Source organism: Vanacampus margaritifer, chromosome 8, assembly GCF_051991255.1.
Source record: "Vanacampus margaritifer isolate UIUO_Vmar chromosome 8, RoL_Vmar_1.0, whole genome shotgun sequence".
NCBI classification, from domain to species: Eukaryota; Metazoa; Chordata; class Actinopteri; order Syngnathiformes; family Syngnathidae; genus Vanacampus; species Vanacampus margaritifer.
Genome location: NC_135439.1, coordinates 21,926,928 through 21,947,024, shown reverse-complemented (window position 1 = coordinate 21,947,024; position 20,097 = coordinate 21,926,928). Strand labels below are relative to the sequence as shown.

The 20,097-nt window shown below is 42.6% G+C and overlaps 1 protein-coding gene across 1 annotated transcript in view; it reads left to right on the top strand.

Annotated features, from left to right (window-relative positions):
- Positions 1-8,763: 8,763 nt before the first annotated feature.
- The window catches only part of LOC144056607 (uncharacterized), a 60,072-nt gene continuing 48,738 nt past the window's right edge, over positions 8,764-20,097 (top strand). Inside the window, exon 1 of the mRNA XM_077573553.1 lies at positions 8,764-8,824. Coding sequence (XP_077429679.1) covers positions 8,764-8,824 — 61 coding nt within the window. The remainder of the gene's footprint in view (positions 8,825-20,097) is intronic.

The window sequence follows — 20,097 nt, the reverse complement described above, 5'->3', positions numbered from 1 at the left end:
GCACAGGTGGGGCAGCCCTCTGATGAGATATCATTTTGTCATTTAGCATGCTGTGTTACAAGATCTATCTTCTCCAGCAAAACGTTCACAGCAAACCCAGCTCTGTCCTTGTCTTCTGTTCCCCTCAAGGCGATACACACCGCAGAGGAGCCACACACCCTGGGAGATGGAGCGAGCATGGCAGACACATAATAAATGACTATGAGATCCTCTTTCACTCGCTCTCCTTTATTCTTCAGTTTCTCCCTTACTCTTTTTTTTCTCCCTTTTTTTTTTTTTTACTTTCTTCTTGGCATCTCTATCCCATACACATCTGCACGAACATACCAGTTGCCATCTGAGACCATTACAAATATATTCCCTGTAGGAGCCCCATGGATACAAATGATGACCTTGCCCTAAAGCTTTTCTTTTTTGCTTCTCTTGACTGTCTGAAATGGAACTAGTAAGGGTATTGGCCACTCTACCCTGTTCCCGGGCTTAGAGATAATTAAAAATTAGCCCTTACACAGTCAATGTAATGCTCTTGTAATTGGTTACTCTTTGATTATGATCTTTTGTTTAAGCTTCAAATAAGTAGTCATCTTCAGGAAGTCAGTCTCAGTCTACTGATGTACTTTTCGTCAACCTTTGCATCAATAGAACTAATGCTTTGTCAAAGGAATCACAATTCTGGACATTTCAAGAAAACTTATGCAAGTCCATCAACATTGTATTTTACCAACTACTATGTAAAGATGCCATTTTAAAGCACATCATTAAAAAAACATAGTTAATTAAGTGACATTAAACATTGAAAACTGCTCAAAATCAATTATATCTCTGAAACCATAGAATAATCCAGACAACTGTTTGAATACAAGTAAATAAAATGAATCAAATATCATGACTGCACAATATAAGAGACTATTTGTAATATCAGCATCAAGAGAGCTCTATGAGTCAGATAGGATTAGAAATTAATTAAAATATGCCTTCATAACACTTGTAAGGTTGCTTGGGCTACCAGAGGACGTTGCTGGGTCCCTGCACAGGGAGAGAAAATGTAAAATAATAGCAGCTTCAACAACATAATCCCACATTGGGTTTTAATTCGGATCATGCAGAAAAAAAAACTGTAGATGGAATTTGATGAGTACCATCTGCTGGTTGCTAATCAGTGGGCCATCCCTGCACAGTTCACTGAAGCTTGAAAAATGTTAAATTATTAAATTATATGTATGTGGAAAAAAACAACCTTGAATTGAACTTAGTTGAGGAAGGCTGTGTTTGATCACATACTGTATCTGATAGATATTTGCTTGGAAGTTGATAAATCTTTCAAGTTTCTGAAATTATGCATACTTGATGTGCTGAAATAATTTAACACGAGTCTTCCACTCTTACATTTTCTGGACTGGACAAATGTCAAAATTCAGAGTCAGTCTGTTCTTTCTCCTATAAGATGACAGAAGAGAGAGAGAGTGGAAACTGTCAAAACACCCACATATCAAGATGAAACAGGAAAGATAGCTGTTAAATTTTTGACATTTCATTAATGAATAATTTTCCCCTTGCATAAATGTTAATAGATCAAATTAATTAGTTAATTCATTGATGTGGGACAAAATCAGCTGGGAAATTCTCCAATTGGTCTTTGTGCATTCTGACCTCATTTATATTCCTGTACTAATTACATTTTGGATTTATTACAAGTTTAGCAGGTTGAGTCTTAAAACTCTTAAAACAGGCTTTAAACTTATGTCAGAAAAACTGGCCACAGAATCTGCTTAATCAAATTTTACATTTCAAAGATCACAATGCTCGGAAATAAGTAACATTTTCAGAGAGCTGAAAATTTTGCTTGTACTGCAACATAGCCAAATGCCATTGCAATGTTTTGGATTAAGATATATTATGATACAAATATTTTTGGTGAACTGACAGTTGTATACAGCTTTGAGTTCTATCTGCATCCAATAAAATGTCCTTTCAAAGTTTCAAATCAAACATCTGAAATATTTTTGACTGGTGTTGAAAAGTCAGCAGACTTAGCCTTTCTCGCCTGTCATTTTATTTCACATAAATGAGTTTCGGCGTACCAAAGGAGCCGTCCACACCCTTAAAACATCTAATTGGGTAATCATTAAAGACTACTCTGTTGACCTTTTAAAATGCTGGCTCCCAACTGCTCACTCTAAACCCTCTGCTTATTGACTTGGCAGCTTCTTCAAATGCTGCTCTTAAAGGAGCCGTGCATAGATTTTTTCCCCCTCCTCTCTCTCTTTCTCGCCTCCTTTCCTTGGCAAAACTGCTAACCTCTGACCCCAGCAGCTACACCCTGGGAAATGAGTGGAGTATTAATGATGTCCACAAATGAGCTGCTATTGCCTGACAAGAGTGCACTGTAAAATTAAGCGTGCATGCATGCTCTCCAATGGATATTGCAACAATGCAGACATTAACGGGGACAATTGGCTTCCCTTACCTTGCAAGATCAGCTTTTGACTTTATTCTCATAGCATAACATTTACTGTCAGTCTCCTGCCGCCACCTCCTGCTCCATGGTGCGCGGGCACTGCATAGCCCGAGGGTTGTGATGACACTGAGAACAACTGTTCCGTTTATGACACCTGTGAAATGAGTGTGGAGAAGGGTTGGATGTGCAATGTGTTGAGAAAAATGGCTGTAATAGATATTTCATAAGGTGCATCTTCTCCGCAAATAAATTCATGATGATGCTATGCAAGAAATAGGTGCATCAAAACATCGTTATTCTGCTGACATTATATATATATATATATATATATATATATATATATATATATATATATATATATATCACTTTATATATATATATATCACTTTATATATATCTCATTAACTTAAAGTGCCTTTGACGGCACAATTTTTTTTAACGCTCGATTAACGACTGCCCCTTATTTGGAAAGCCTCAACTAAGGGAATTGCAGTCACGACGTAGCAGAAACGTCCACGTCAAAACAATGGAGGACCAAAAGTACCAAAATTTAATTAATAAATACACCATTAAATAATTAAATAAATGTGTCATTAATTAAATAAATGTTTCATGTTTCATTTATTAATTAAATATGGAATTAAATCAATCAATGTGTTATTAAATGTGTCATTAAATTAATGAAATTACCTTTGATTATTTGTATATATATATATATATATATATATATATATATATAATTATTACTCTATTTAATTAATTATTTCATGGTCACTGTGTTGCGGCGTTTCATGAATTTATTTTATCTGTCAAACTCACCCATCAAAATTTGGTGGGCAGGTCCTTACACCTGATTGGTCACCCTGCTCACCAAGTCAAGGCAAATCCATTTCAGAATAATGAATTAATACAGAATGAGTAGCTAGTAAACACAATTCAAGAGGCTGGGTGGCGCTATTGACCTCAATAGGTGCGTTACCATTAGACTCATATTTACGCTCTCATGAGGTGCTTTTTGAGACGTGTTGAAATGGAAGTCACTTTTTTTGCATTTCCTGTAGTCATGTGACCCCGCCCAGTAAAAGGATGAAAAGGGAGTTGGAAGTACAGGGCAACTCGCTTTTGTGTCTGAATTGCTTCTTGAGGGGACAACAAGTCTTATTGAGCCAAAGCTGCCGCGGCTCCATACACGCATACTATTTATTCTCATGACGTTCACAAGGAGCCGTTAGGCGTAAGAACTGCGAGATCTCGCAAGAGTCGAGGCGGGACATTACGAGAACTACGCCCTTAGAAGCAAATCACTCTTCAATGGAAACACCGACAAAACTGTCAGTCAAAACTGTACGTTAGCGAATTAGTAGAAATGTCGCTTTTATTTTTATGTCGGTTTTGCACAATAACAAGCCTCGATCACTCTATATCAGCAAAAAAAATTAATCACCGTAGCCGCCATGTTTCTAACCTCTTCAGGCCGAAGCAGTCGATTAGGCAAGATTTGAGTGAATCAGCCCCGCCCACTAACTTTGACAGGCCAGTTTGACAGATAAAATAAATTCATGAAACGCTGTAACACAGGAACATGAAATAAATAAATACAGAAATAATTATATATATATATATATATATATATATATATATATATATAGGTAATTTAATTAATGACCCATTTATTTAATTATTGGTTTATTTAATTCCATATTTAATTATTTCATGACGCATTTATTTAATTATTTAATGGCGTATTCATTTATTCAATTTTGGAACTTTTGGTCCTCCATCCAAAACTACCCATGAGAAATGCACTAGAGATAAAACACACAATGTTTAAGGGGCAGAATATTAGCGTGGAGGAGCCATTTGGACTGTGTAGCACTTCCACCCGTTTCCTGCTTTAAAAGAACACACTCAGTTAGCCGTTAGAACGAGCTAACCGTTGCTCCAGCTCTCTCTTCAAGAGGTGGCTCTCACCCCTGTGAAAGCCAAGAGCCGAATGGACGCCGTCTTGTCACTTGGAGTGACCTTAAGCCACTTGATCATGTTCAAAAACCAACAAAACCAACCGTTTTATTTAGGTGTGTGGGAGCAGAAAGGAATTACACATCTCCACCATCTCTTCTCAGATAATATGTTTATATTGTGGCAGTAGTAAGGAGCATACACGACTGACTGGTAAACACGTCTTTATTTTCACTGCCAACAACCGAATGGCGAATATCGCGCCAACAAACATTTCCATCAACACGCCCCCTGCTGTATGCCTGCTGGGTGAGAGGCATGGTCCTAAAGTCCACCACACAGGCCCCCCCCGAACACCCAGAAGAGCACTCAAACAGAAAACCTCACAGGGGGCTTCACCAGCCTACCACATCGACTACGCAGTCCATCTCCCAGCGGAGCAGATGAAACCTGTTGAGCAGGGGGGACAGTCGAAAAGGCAGCAGGAGAACACTCAACATCATCGTGCGGAAACGAGGCTGGGAGCTCCGGAGGACGACCACGGCGAGGGACCCAAGCAGGCAACGGCACCTTGCCTACAACCAAATGAGCTGGTTTGAGCCTATCCAACGAAACCGACTCCCTACGCCCACCCATATCAAGCACAAAATATTTAACCCCATGCTCAAGCACCCGAAACGGGCCGTCATACGGTGGCATGAGGGGCGACCGGTGGGCATCGTGGCGCACAAAAACAAAACGGGCAGACATGAGTGTCGACGGTACAAAAACCTTAGGAACACAGTGGTGAACCGGTGCAGGAGTCAAGGGCATCCCCGATAGAAAGGGCCGCGCGTCGGGACCTTCGGGCAGAAATTCACCCGGGACGCGAAGAGGCTGACCGAACACTAACTCGGCCGGGGCGGCGTTAAGATCCTCTTTCGGAGCCGAACGCAACCCAAGCAAAACCCAAGGAAGACGATCGACCCAGTTACCGTCGGAAAGCGCAGCCCGCAGCGCGGCTTTAAGCGACCGGTGAAAACGTTCACACAACCCGTTAGCCTGTGGGTGGTAGGCAGTAGTGCGGTGTACCCGCACACCCAAGGACTCCGCTAAGGCAGACCAAAGTCCAGACACAAACTGGGGCCCCCTATCCGAGGTGATATCAGACGGCGTGCCAAAACGCGCGACCCACGACGACAGGAACGCGCGGGCTACGTCCACCAAAGTTGTGGAGGACAGGGGAACAGCTTCCGGCCACCTTGTGGTCCGATCCACCATAGTGAGCAGATGCGTAAAACCCTGCGACGGAGGGAGGGGGCCTACCAGATCAACGTGCACGTGGTCGAAACGCCTAGCAGGAATCGGAAAAGGTTCGAGGTCCGCCCTGGTGTGCCGGTGAACTTTGGCACGCTGACAAGCCACGCACGCCGCCGCCCACTCCCTGACATCCCTACGCAGTCCAGGCCAGACAAACTTGGCACCAACCAGCTTGACCGACGCCCGGACGCCAGGGTGTGAGAGGGAGTGGATAGAGTCAAAAACTTTCCGACGCCATCCCAAAGGAACCACAGGCCGAGGGCAGCCTGTGGACATATCGCAGAGGAGAGAGGGATCGCCTTCGCGCATCACCACCTCTTCCAGTCTAAGAGCCGTACCTGCCTCCCTGAGGTTGCGGATGTCAGGGTCGTCGGGCTGTTCCGAAGCCATCTCGGAAAAATTAACCCCGAGCTGGACCGGACACACAAACGCGCGCGATAAACAATCAGCCACAGGGTTACACTTACCGGCCACATGCCGAACGTCCGTCGTGAATTCGGAAATGGCCGCCAAGTGGCGCTGCTGGCGGGCCGACCACGGTTCAGTAACCTTTGACATCGCAAACGTAAGCGGTCTATGATCCACATAAGCCGTGAAACGGCGCCCTTCAAGGAGGAAACGAAAATGTCGCGTTGCGAGATACAGCGCCAGCAACTCCCTGTCAAAAACGCTATACTTGCGTTCGTTATCCCGCAACTTACGACTGAAAAACGCAAGGGGCTGCCACACATTCGCCACGAGTTGCTCAACCACTCCCCCTACAGCTATATCGGACGCATCTGTAGTCAAGGCCACCTGCGCAGTGGAGATCGGATGGACGAGGAGGGCCGCGCTCGCGAGGGCGTCCTTCGCTTGCTGAAACGCCTGTGCTCGTTGCGGAGACCACTCGAGGGGGTCTTTAGCCTTCTTGTTCCCCAAGGCCCTGTAAAGAGGCTGCAGGAGGTGGGCCGCACGTGGAAGAAAGCGTTTATAAAAATTAACCATGCCCAAGAACTCCTGCAGCGCCTTAACCGAGGCTGGGCGGGGGAAATCAATCACTGCCTGTACCTTGGCAGGCAAGGGAACTGCACCCTGCGCCGATATACAGTGTCCCAAAAAATCACAGTAAGACCGAATTGACACTTAGCCGGATTGACGATTAGGCCATGCGAATCGAGGCGCTTGAAAACCTGCGTTAAGTGCGACAGATGTACCTCCGGTGAAGGACTGGCCACTAAAATGTCATCAAGATAGACGAACACGAAGTCGAGCTCGCGCAAAACACAGTCCATCAATCTCTGGAAAGTCTGTGCTGCCCCTTTAAGGCCAAAAGGCATTCGCAGGAATTCGAAAAGCCCAAACGGGGTTATCACTGCCGTTTTGGGCACGTCTAACGGCTGCACAGGCACTTGGTGATAGCCACGGACCAAATCCACCTTAGAAAAAATCGTGGTGCCAGCCAGACGCGCAGAAAAATCCTGAATGTGTGGAATGGGGTAACGGTCATGAGTAGTATTACTGTTTAGCCGACGAAAATCACCGCAAGGCCGCCAAGAACCATCGCTTTTAGGCACCATGTGTAAGGGCGAAGCCCACGGGCTGTTAGAACGCCTGACAATCCCCAAACGCTCCATTGTAGCAAACTCCTCCCTCGCAATTGCCAATTTGGCCGCGTCAAGTCGGCGCGCGCGGGCAAAAACTGGCGGGCCAACGGTGGGGATGAAATGCTCCACCCCGTGCTTAGTATCGGCGGTGGAAAAGGCGTGAGTTGTCAACGACGGAAAATCGGACAGCAAACGCTGATAAACGTCGCCCGATGCCAAAAAATTTGCGTGTGCTAATGGTCCGAGTCCCCCAGCCTCACATGGGAAAGTGGCGAAAGAAACAGCGTCAATCAAACGGCGGTTAGCAACATCAACAAGCAGTCCATTCGCACACAGAAAATCCGCGCCAATAATTGGAACCGTGATCGAAGCAACAATAAAGTTCCACTGAAACTCACGTCCATGGAAGCACACAGTCACCAGCCTGGAACCAAAACTGATGATGGGCGAGCCGTTAGCTGCACACAGGGACGGTCCGCTGCCACTGGCCGCCTTGTCCGCGGCGGTCAGTGTAAGCAGGCTAACTTGCGACCCGCAGTCCACCAGGAAACGTCTCCCTGATGACGAGTCCGTGATAAAGAGCAGCTCACTTTCATTACCGGCGCCCACAGCCGCTATGGAACGACGGCGTTGGAGTTTCCCGGAGCCTCGAAGGTGCAGGGAGGAACACAACGCCTAGCCTTCACGCCAAACCGCTGGTGGAAGAAACAGAGGGGCTTGTCGCGCCGCTTCCGTGTCGCCACTCCGGCCACCACCGTCGGGCCCGCGTCCGGCGTCTCCTCCAGGAGGTGATCGGCTGCCACACTTTGCACGACGAGTCGTCTCGTAGCCAGCAACACTCGATCCGCTTCTTCGGCCAAGGCCCGATAATCGCGGGACGCCAGGCAAGCGGAGTTAGCCAACACCGCGCGTACCGTAAGCGGTAGCTGTCGGAGGAAAATGTGCGGGAAAATGAATCCGCCTTCATTCGAGCCTAACAACGACAGCATCCTGTCCATGAGGGCCACTGCTGTGCCATCGCCCAACCCGGGCAGAGAAAGGAGTCCGTCTGCTCTCTCCGAGTCCGACAAACTGAACCTCCTAAGCAGAAGTTGCTTGAGCGCGGTGTATTTCCCGCTCTGCGGAGGCGCGCGCAATAGCTGCATAGCACGACGTGTAGTCAGTTGGTCGAGGGCCGCCACGACCATGTAATACCTTGGCTCATCAGCGATGATTCCTCGCAAGTGGAAAAGCGCTTCAACATGCTGAAACCACGAGGCCGGGTCGCTCTGCCAGAACTCCGGCAGCCTCGCGGTAGCGGCGACGGCTGCAAATTGCGGGAGTTGGGGCGACATGGCCGAGGAGGACACCTCTTCCTTCACTTCTCGAAACATCTTCTCACGTCAGGGTCACCAATATGGCAGTAGTAAGGAGCATACACGACTGACTGGTAAACACGTCTTTATTTTCACTGCCAACAACCGAATGGCGAATATCACGCCAACAAACATTTCCATCAACACGCCCCCTGCTGTATGCCTGCTGGGTGAGAGGCATGGTCCTAAAGTCCACCACAATATCATATACATCCTTGCTCCAAAAATACAAAATAAAAAACGGAAATTTTCTACAAGTTAAAAATATGATAAAGAAAAAAATTCCAACACTTCGGGGTATGCTCCAACCGCCTGTTTTAGCTAAAGATATTAACAAGCTTTCTCCGACAACAACAAAAAAACTTTCAAAAATATATAAATTACTTTCATATACTGATAAAATGTCTTTACCCATCTCGAAATGGGAGACAGACTTGTCTATAGCACCGGAATCTGACTTTTGGATTCAAGTTTGTGAAAACGCATTTAAAATGACAAAACACACAAATTTACAACTTATCCAATATAAAATTATTCACAGAACATACATTACTCAATATATGATAAAGAAAATGGGACTCTCAGACTCCGACATTTGTCTCCAATGTTTACAAAACACTACAGACACTTATGTTCATGCTTTATGGTTATGTACTACAGCACGCGGTTATGTATTTCTGGACTAAAGTCTTAGATAAACTCTCCACTATCTTGGATTGTAGGATACCTTTATCTCCAAACTTGTGTTTCCTAGGTGACCTAACAACAACTGACTTACCACATGTAGCCCTTACTATCGCAAAAAAAACAATTCTTGTTAACTGGAAAAATAAACAATCTCTGAATATCGACCAATGGTCTAACCTCCTCATAAATCAGATTTTAATGGAAAAAATATCTGCCTCAAATAAAAAACAAATATCAAAATTTATAGAAACATGGTCTACGTATATAGAATTTTTTAACCTAATTCTGGTTACTTAATTCTGCCTGTTAGCGAGAGCCACCACATCGTGATAACTTACATTGATGTTTCTGCATTTGGCAAAATTTATTATTATATTATATTATTAGTATGGGATTTTTTTTAATAGGTTTTAGGTGAACTAATGAATACACACACACTCGCACGCACGCACGCACGCACGCACACACACGCACATACACATACTCACCCACATACAAAAAAAATATATATATATATAAAAAATAAATAAATAAATAAAGGAGAGCAATGATGACATGTCAAATCGAATGAACAATACTGAGCTCTCCAGAAAAAAAAAAAAGAAGAAAGATGTGAAGCATGTTTTACCTAGCAACTCCACAAAATAGCTCATAAGGGTTCAAGTGGAAGTGTCGATGTGTTCGCTTGCAGTAGAGCGGCGTCACAGCGCAGCCGAGGACTTAACAAAATAAAAGCATTCAACGTCGTGAAAAAGAGTCTATAACACAATTTAGCAGTAATAAATGAAATTATACAGAATACATTTTGGGGGTCTGGCGTCAAGTTGTATTTTACAATTATAAAATGTGCAGAAGTTCACAAGTTACTTCTTGTTTACAATTAGATTGCTCTTATTATGAATAAACTCGTTGAGCGTTTCTGGTTCCTTTGTATAAAGTTGTGTTATTTATTTATAATGCACATCCGTATTGAACCTAACAAAAAAAGCATTTAACATTGTGCAAAGGAGTACACTGTAACACGATTTAGCTGTAATAAATTAAATAACAATGCATATATTTGTGGGGACTGGGGTGAAGTTGTATTTTCCAGTTTTAAAAATGTGCATAATTTGAAAATAAAAATGCACTGAGCTGGCACCATTGTCTTACAAATGCAATTATGCCATGTAGTGAGAGAAAAATTACATTTTTCTTTTCATATTAAGAGCTAACAAATTTTTAACATTAAGTAACTTGTGAAATTCTGCACATTTTAAAAACTGTAAAATACAACTTGACGCCAGTTCCACAAATATATGCATTATTATTTAATTTATTACTGGTAAATTGTGTTATGGGGACTCCTTTGAACAACGTTGAATGCTTTTATTTTGTTAAGTTCTCGGATGCGCATCGATTGTAAAGTGACACCGCTTTACTGCAAGCCTCAAGCCAGAGCCTCTCTACTGCGAGCGAGCCAAGAAAGAACACAACTATATGTTACACTTACGAGCTATTTTCTGGAGTTGCTGAATAAAATACGGCTCATATCTAAAGATCAAGTAGCTTGGGGTCACTCCAACTGACATGACGGGGTCCATTCGGTTCTTGGCTCTCACAGTGTTTGAGAGTGCCACGGACACATCTTGGAGAGCTGGAGCAACCTAGCTTGTTGCTAACGGCTAACCGAGTGCCTTCTCCAAAGCAGGAAAGCGGTGAAAGTGCTACACAGTCCAAATGGCTCCTCCACACTAACATTCTGCCCTTTAAACATTGTGTGTTTTAGCTCTAGTGTAGTACAGTGCATTTCTATTGGGTAATTTTGACATGGACATTTCTGCTTGCGTCATGACTGGAATTCCCTTCAGGAGAGGCTTTCCAAATAAGGTGTGATCGTGAATCGAGCGTTAACTTTAAATTAACTCAAAATTAATGCACTAATTTTGACACCCCTAATATACATATAGAGCGCTGTGACAAATTAATAATTGAATCATAATTTGTGGACTCGGATCAAATGGTGTGATGTCCCCGGAACTGGTGTTTTGTTTACATGGTGCCTGTTTACTGCGACTGTACTTTTGACAGATTGACAGTTACACACTTAAATAGTGTGCAAACACCAGTTGACGCTTATTAAATTAGAATGTATATGGACCAAACCATGTACTTGTATCAATTTTACATCACTGATGTTAGCAGAGAGGATGAAACATTTACTTTCTGTTCAGTTTCATACTTTCAGTATGTTTGGTTGTCAAAATCTGTACCATACACACCTTCTTTCACAAACAGGGCTACTGATAACCTGCATTCTCATACACCTGCCAGACAACAAGTGGTCTCTATTACTTGCATGCAACCCTTCCACCTGCCCATTTATCATGTCTCTCTGCACCATGGGTCGACTGCTGCACTAATGATGCCAATTAATTGAAAACCTTAGTGCATCACCAAGATTAACATTCCCAGGCCACACATGGAAAGGACAACCTGTGTGAGGATATCAAAGCTCTAAACTAAAGCTCATTGATGCATTGTTTGGCCTCTCGTGATTAATAGGGAACATAGGTTAAACAGAGAGGGGAACCAACGCTCCCCAGCAGTGTGATTACAGACATCAGATTGCCGTCTTGGTGGTGAGGAATGGAAAAAAATGCATTGAGGAGTTGAGAAGAGCAGTGATCAGCAAAGGATATTTGTCACATTTGCTGCGGATGTCACAATAATGACAGTTGACACAATAAATTCCTCAGTGAGTACAATGTTGACTGAGAAAGCTGTTCTCCTGTTTGAGTGCTGCTAGTGGAGAAGTGTATGCGGTCCTGATGTGCACATGGATACGTTACCTGCCAGCTCCTGATGCCACCCCCGTACAGAAACCGTTATTTTAACTTAATTCCTAAAATATAATACCACATTTTATTTGATGTTTTTTAATTATGTTGGTGAGTGAAATAACGTAAAATATTTACTTTAAAAGGCTTTCTGATAGAACGTTCAATCTATGAAACATCCAAAATATGGTGTACAATGTTTACATCACGTATTATCTTGCATGGCATGTCATCGACAGGGCATTCATTGGACTCAGTCGGCCAAACTTTTCAGCATTCATATGCAGTTCAAAGGCTTCTCGTTCACCCTTATGAATGAGAATCAGAATGACTTAGTGTGACTCAGAGGGCTCCTCCTGATACCTTGTTCGTACTCTACAACACTTCTAGACATTTGCTGCCTTTTGCATGAATCATGTTGATGTAAGATACTTTCAATCTAAACCGAAACAGTCTTGTTACTTTTATAAAGTAGTCCCATGATGCACTGTGTAAGCTGTGGAACAGATTTGCCACCCAGATGACATCCTAATAGTTTAACCTGACGGATGCTCACACATAGGTTACGATACGATACAATATACTTTTATTTTCCCCGTGGGGAACTTTTTCCTGGACTCCGTCCAGCTGCAGTTTACAGTAAAGAGAAAAAAAAACAGAATAGAAAGAGATAAAATTAAAATTAAATAAGAAGTGCAGCAATAAGTAGAAGACTTCCCAGAAGTATACATGTGTAGAGAAGTACATACATGAGGACTGCACACACCCATATACACACACACACACTCCTATATATATATATATATATGTATATATATATATATATATATATATATATATATATATATATATATATATATATATATATATATATATACACATGAGTATGTACAGCACGGCTGCATATATTCCACACACACAACATTGCACCATATATCTTATTGCACTGAGTTAATGTCGGTTGTTAAGCAGGTTGAAAATGTTGCCATAATAGAACATTATTTCTGAAAAGGTGCAAAACCTCAATTGACTATATCATGTGGATGTGAATCTGTATTTTCTTTTTGCCTTGACCAGCAGTCCAGTATTCATTATGTATTGTCACTGCTTTATTGTGACATATATTCTGCACATATACACCCAAAGCTGTGTTTTGATTTTCTCCAGAGTGGAGTTTGCAAGTTACTTTCAAATGATATGCACACGTGCACTGACCGTTGAGGCACTCAGCATCATAGAAACAGAGTGAAATGGCTGACTAGCTCACAGTCTTGGCAGGCAAGCAGTTTGCCACATGGCAGACATTGATGATGACAGCAGAGAGATGATTCCAGGCGCCCAGCCTCAGTATCAGCCAGGTGTCCATGCACCAGATATGGGGAGGGTGAGAGAAGAGATGACAAGGCCAGAAAAAAATGCAGCAGCTGCTAGCAGGTCCAGTCTAGGCTTAAAAAACACATAAAAAAAAACACCAAAAAAAACCTATTGTCATCAGTTACAATAATATAACAAGTAAACGAACACACTTTATCAAAATTGCCACCATGCTTTTCCTCAAGTGATCAAACGCTCATAATAATTGCCTAAAACTTCAATTGTCAGCACTCCTTGTCACTTGAAAAAAATCTTTGGATAAAACACTATTCCCTAGTTAAATGATCAAAAATGTGTCTAATGCGGGAAGTTTAATTACTCATGTGAGACGATGTGCTTTGAAGGCATGCACATAAATATAGAGCGGTGGAGTCTGACAGTGTTCCAATGCGCAGCATTGTTTACACTCTTTCATTGCCCAGCTTGCCAGCTGCTCCGATCTGCCCAATTATGTAGCAAAATCCTGGCTTGATCTTCCCAGAGCCCTGCCCCACATCCTGCATCCATCTCTGGCTCCTGAGAGCTCCCCCTCAACTCTCCACCAATGTCATTTACACCTCCCAAACCACCCTGACTTAGGTTGCTTCCTACTGCTATTTAATGTGAGCTACAGGCCCCCTGCTGCCCAGTAACCCAGCACACAAGCAAAATCGTCTTCTTGGAAAATAAAGACAGTGAATGTGACGCAGCACGACATCTCATTACAGCAGTAGAAGTTTTTCTGCTGGTGTTTGCCCAGGCTTAGATCATCAGACGCGGGAGAGATTGCATGAGCTTGGCTCCGTCGTTTGCCGAACAGGAGGAGGGACGGAGAAATGAAAAGAGAGGGGGAGGGAAAACAAAAGAAAGTATAGAGCAAGCAGTGGAGCTGAGAGGAATCTGCGGCAGCTGTACTGCGGAGGAGCTAAGGTTCGAAGCATGTGGGAACCAGTGGGTGCAAAGCGCTATAATAAGTTGGAGTCTGTGTGCCAGTGAAAGCAGCAGGGGCCCATTACCGTCAGCCTCCGGGCCTATCACAAATAAAAAAAAATTCAATGTATTTTGTATTAACAAAACAAGACATTTTTGTGCAAAATCGGACACTTGAAAACAAACCATTTTGTCACTTTGTTAAAGTATAAACTACACACAATGGTAATGCATATCAAAACTAGTGACAATACAATGGAGAGCGTTGGAATACTTCTTATTTTTCCCTTTTTTTTTGAGACAGCTCAGTATTGTTCATTTGATAATCTTACAGTTTCAACATGTCATCATCATTGTTCTCTCTCTCTCTTTTTTTTTTCTTTTTTTTATTGTGTGTGCGGGTGTGCGTTTGTGCATATGTGCGTGCGTGTGAGTGTGTGCTCATTAATTTACCTAATACCTATTAAACATCCCATACCGTTCACCTAAACCGAATACTTCAGAATCCCGCTACAGTCGTGAAGTTGTCAGGAGAACCGAGGAAGGATCAAAGAAAATAAAGAAAAGTGAAATCCAGCACCAACCAGACATCACCTACTACCCATCGGGTTACCAACCAGAATCTTTCACCAACCCCAGAAACATCTAAATTCCAACAAATTAGGGAGACCTCAAGAGACCTAAGAAAAGACTGAGGAAAGGAAGGAAGGATAGATAGAAGCAGAGTGAGATCCACAGACATCAGCCTCCACCAATTCAACGACCAGAGGAAGAAGCAGATTGTGTTTGAATTTCGGTAGATGCTGGTGTGGTGGATCCGGCATGAAAACCTCCACCAAAGAGGGGAGCCGTCGACCCCGGTCAGGACAGAGCAAGCACAACCCCCGGGCCCGGCAGGGGCCAATGGCCGGAGAGCAAACCCAGGAGTCCGGAGCGTCCCCCACCCCATCACGGCCCGCGCGACAAGCCCAACACAGCAGAACGGGGCACGGCAGGCCCACAAGGCACCCCACTGGCTGACAGCCCCCGCTCCTACCACGACCCCCCCACCCACACCCGCCGCCCACCACAACCCAGCCCCACTCCGGCAAACCAACATTAAGTCTAAGAGCTAATTTTGTGCATGTTTTCACAAAAATCAACTCTCTGAAAGATTTTAATATTATTCTACGATATGTTAGGACGGTATGTTAGTCCTGCATGTCATTCAAAATAGCCAAATTAATAGCCTGGCTAGCTCGCCAATTAAAACACTCATAACACTTTTAAGAAATGATTACTTCCACATTTTTGGAGGACTCAAATTTAGTAACTTCAAACAAACTGCTACCGGTTCTTGTGAAAACAAAACAAAACACTAGGTACTTTTGAGATTTAGGTTGAAAACTAACATGGCTGGCAAACTAGACAGAAAGGTTTGCGTAAACCTATTTTACCTGAAAGACACCATCAGGCATGAAAATCCCTCCATGTCGGTGAAATTCGCCGTTTTGAAACCAAAATAGGTCACCTACATGAATCGTGCAGATCCAATCAGAAAATATTTCGGGGAGAAGGGGTGACCCAAGACACAGTATATCAGTGACCTCCGAGGTGGGATGGGTACCGAAGACGGCACTGATTCATGTTAAATCAGACGGTGACATGTTCCAAAGCATGTCTTAAGTTGTGAGTTTGCTGGAGTAGATGTGTTGGTAATTTTCTATGGCACACTTGAACGCAGCAGTGTAGGCACTACCAGTGTACTGACGTCATTCACTCACGCTGGATTTCATTCATGCTACATTTCAGGATTTGGGTGGAAGCAAGAGAGATTTGACCGCCGACAAGCCCAGCGAGAGTGAATATTTGCAGTTCCTAGCATGCTTTGGTTGAGCGTGGTGCCCCACCTGGTGCGTGGACTTCTTGGTGCTGAGGCCGAGCAGCAGCTGGGATGTCGCCACCATTAGCTTGCCATGTGTGGAGAGCACCGCGTCGTCCCCCGCCTCTCCCCGGCGCGGACATAGCAGATGTCAGTCTTCAACCACCGATACAAATAACGTTGTAAGGTGTGTGGTTTTACCATCGTTACAATATGTTAGAGAATTTTAGAAAAATACACATATTTATGCCATATTTATATAATTACATTGGTAACAAAATCTTGTGGCCAACATTTAGCACTAGCATGCATTACAAACCGTGTCGGAATCATACAATAAAATAAAGTTTGCTCCTGAGTCCCAATTATTCTCTTCGTTGTCATTCACGTCGTATTCCATTTTTTCATTTTTTGAGAGATTTTACTCTAAGGTGGATTTGAATTCATCGCGCTGTGTAGCAGGCACTTTCTTGAAAATTTGTTTAAACAACTGTACAAGGAACCAAAACAACATTAATACAATTATTAATCTTCTGTTCTTGTTTTACTGCTTATTTTTGTTTTTATGTTGTTAATTGTAAAGAACTTTGGTTCTCACTTTGTAATAATTTATTTTTGGTATTATTTATACTTTATTAATGTTATACCTTGATTTTTTTTTTTTACTCTCTCCTCTCTAGCTCATGTGTTTTAAACTTATTTGTCAGATTTTATTTATTGAACAATAACTGTTAAAGTTAATGTTATTTTATAAAATTATTACTGCTAAATAAATGAACATTTATTACCACAAACAACCGGACAAAAGTACTGAAAATTGGTACTGTTCAGTACGGTATCGATACCCTGATACTGACAATTGGAACCAAACCGGTTCAAATGCAAAAGGTACCTATCCCTACTTGAACACAGCGCATGCTGTTTTTTCAACATCCATCCTTGGTCCAATAAATTTGGAAAATATGTTTGCATTTTTGCAAATGTTTTTTTTCTTGACGCCATAAAATTTTTTAACATTTAAATTTATAAATGCATTTTTGTCTGATTGTTTCTCACCTTGTTCACTCCTGACCTGTTTTCATGCCTGCACCATTTCCTTGACCCAATTTTGTTTTGACTTCTTATCAGGCCCTACTCTTCTTCTCTAGTGGAGAAGTACAATTTTGGAGTTGGAGTTGCTCTGAAGCAATGTGTGCTAACTAGTTAAGCACAGCTTACATGTTCAAAAGGGAGTAGGTAGAAGTAAAAAACGTATCGAGTCCTACTCTCAAAAGAAAACACACACACACACACACACACCAAAAAAAAAAAACACCGAACACTGTTAAAACTACTCATCTACAGTAAACATTATTACTTTTGAAAATTAATCTGCATGAAGCCCATAGGGCGCCAGTTGCCCATCCCGGGTCTACTTGATAGAAGTGTTGAAAGTTGCTGAAACATGAAATGACCAGTGAAATTCTTAGTTATTCATTTAGCTTTGTCCTAATGTTGTCAAGACCACTCTTGAAGTGGTTGCTCAACAGGAAATGAAGTTACACTTGGAAAAAGGAAAGGTATTGGCTGTGTTAAGATGGGTAAGATGTGGGGGCAGGCGTGAGGTGACAATGCCATTGAAGCTGAGCAGAGGTTGAGTGGGGTTGGAGCCACACTGTAAGCCCTCCTTTCCCCTGAGACAGACGGAGTTAGAGGGCCAGGATGGTACTGGGTTACATGGAAGGACCTGGGGCCATTTCATTACAGAAAGTGTCCGTCCAGAAGATGGGAAAAGGATTATCCTCCAAACAGGATTTATTGGAGGGGATAATTCCTTGGCTGAACCCAAAGTGGTAAAGTGCCATATAGGTTGAGGTTACAATATCGCTTCATTCACAGCTCCCAACTGCCTGATTTCGTGCCATGAATGTGTGTGAGACTGCTTGTGTTTGTGAGTTTGGAACGAAAAAAGCAAGTAAGCAAAGGCATTTCTAGATAAACTGATGTATACAGTATGTGGGCCTCTACACATTTGAAGGTTTTCTATCTCTACTTCAAATTTTGCCACTTATGTGACGTTATTAGCGGCATTACGAGGTACCGCGAGGCTATTTTGCTGATTTAATGTACTACAAGTGACCACACACAACTCAATTGCAAAATCAAGAAATTCACCTTTTTGTGGAGAATATGTAAATGTGGTTTGTTTTATAACAGCTGAGGTGATAAGACAAAATAGAAAATAAACTAAGAATTGGAACTCATTTGTAGTCTTGGGGCCTGGAGGGTACTTGACAAAACAATAATGGAGACATAGAAGAACACTGGGGGGATTTGCATTTAACAAACTAATGTCTCCTGGCCTGTCATGTTGCATTAATGCTGAATAAATATAGCTGTTTTCTAATCAGGTAATAAGATAACAGTCTCCACAGAAGTTTTATTTAAGCTTTTAGTTGCTGTATAGCTAGACAATTGGTATGAACATGCCATTTTTTTGGGAAATCCCTAATTTCCATGATGGCAAGTCCCATCGTTGAATGTTTAATACTCAACTTTGCTCACGTGTAAACATGACAGACATGTGTTGGCAGAGGATCGCACTCCACTCCATGCGATTGTGTGCATCCACTTCTTGCCCTTTAATATTTTTCCAAGAGTTGCAAAAAAGAGACAGAAATCATTCCCTCAAAAGGCTGTTGATTGGGGTGCTGGGGTCTATAATTTGCAATTAACGACTGGGCTCTGGAATTTGATTTGGGTCAAGGTCCTCATTTGCATACTCCTTCCTGACTAGTAGCGAGACTCCAGGGGTGCTCCGTCTTGATGACGGTGTCTCGTTGTCTGATTTATGTTCGGCGGTCACGGTGAGCGAAAAAAGCAGAGTGGCGTTGCCCTGTGCCACCTCACTGCTCTTTTTGGGACTCGTCACTCTCTTTCATTTAATGAATTCAGAGCCCAAGCAGTGCTTTCTATTGGTTCACCTCAATTGCCTTCTAATGGCAGACTCGTAAGGTCGAGGAAATGGCAAATTCTACTCCCAGCAGCTGCGGCAGACTGACATCGTCTTGGGCTGTGAGCACTACAAGTGTTAGACGTTGCCGGATCTGGAGACAGAGGTATTGTTGCACCTTTTGATCAGAACTTTGCACAAAATTAGCGGTATGAAAGTATAAAGCTCCCTGGCAGAGATGAAATGATTTACCATTGAGTTGCCTTGTGGTTGAAATGTGCTATCTAAATAAAACTGCCTACAAGCCTATTTAGCCTCGCCGTTCAAAGAATTCATGTATCACATTGCTCAATGTGCGGGTGCGAATCGCCAACACTTGGTGAATTTAGCCTCAAAATGATAATAAGACCTGATGTAGCCACCACAAGATGGCGAGATATTTCCAACTACAAGTCAAAGGAAAGCAGTTTTCTATATTAGATTGAAGGAGAATAGACATCCAATCAAAGTTCTGATTGATATCTTTGTGTCTTTATGGGTTTCTCCTCATGTTTTCAAACAATATAATAACAAAGACAAAAATATATTACAATTCTTGTTAATTCCCTTGTTCATTTCTACGTAAATCTATCTTCTGCATCCTATTCACTAACAGCAACTGCTTTCATGTCTTCCCTTTCAACATCTATCAGCATTCTCTTTGGTCATCCAAGAGTTCTCTTGCCTGGCAGCTCCATCCTCATCATACTTCCACCAATATACTCGCTATCCCTCTTCTGAATGTGTCCAAGCCATCTAAGTTTGATCTCTCCAAAACATCTAACTCTGCCTATTGCTCTAATGAGCTCATTTCTCAACCCT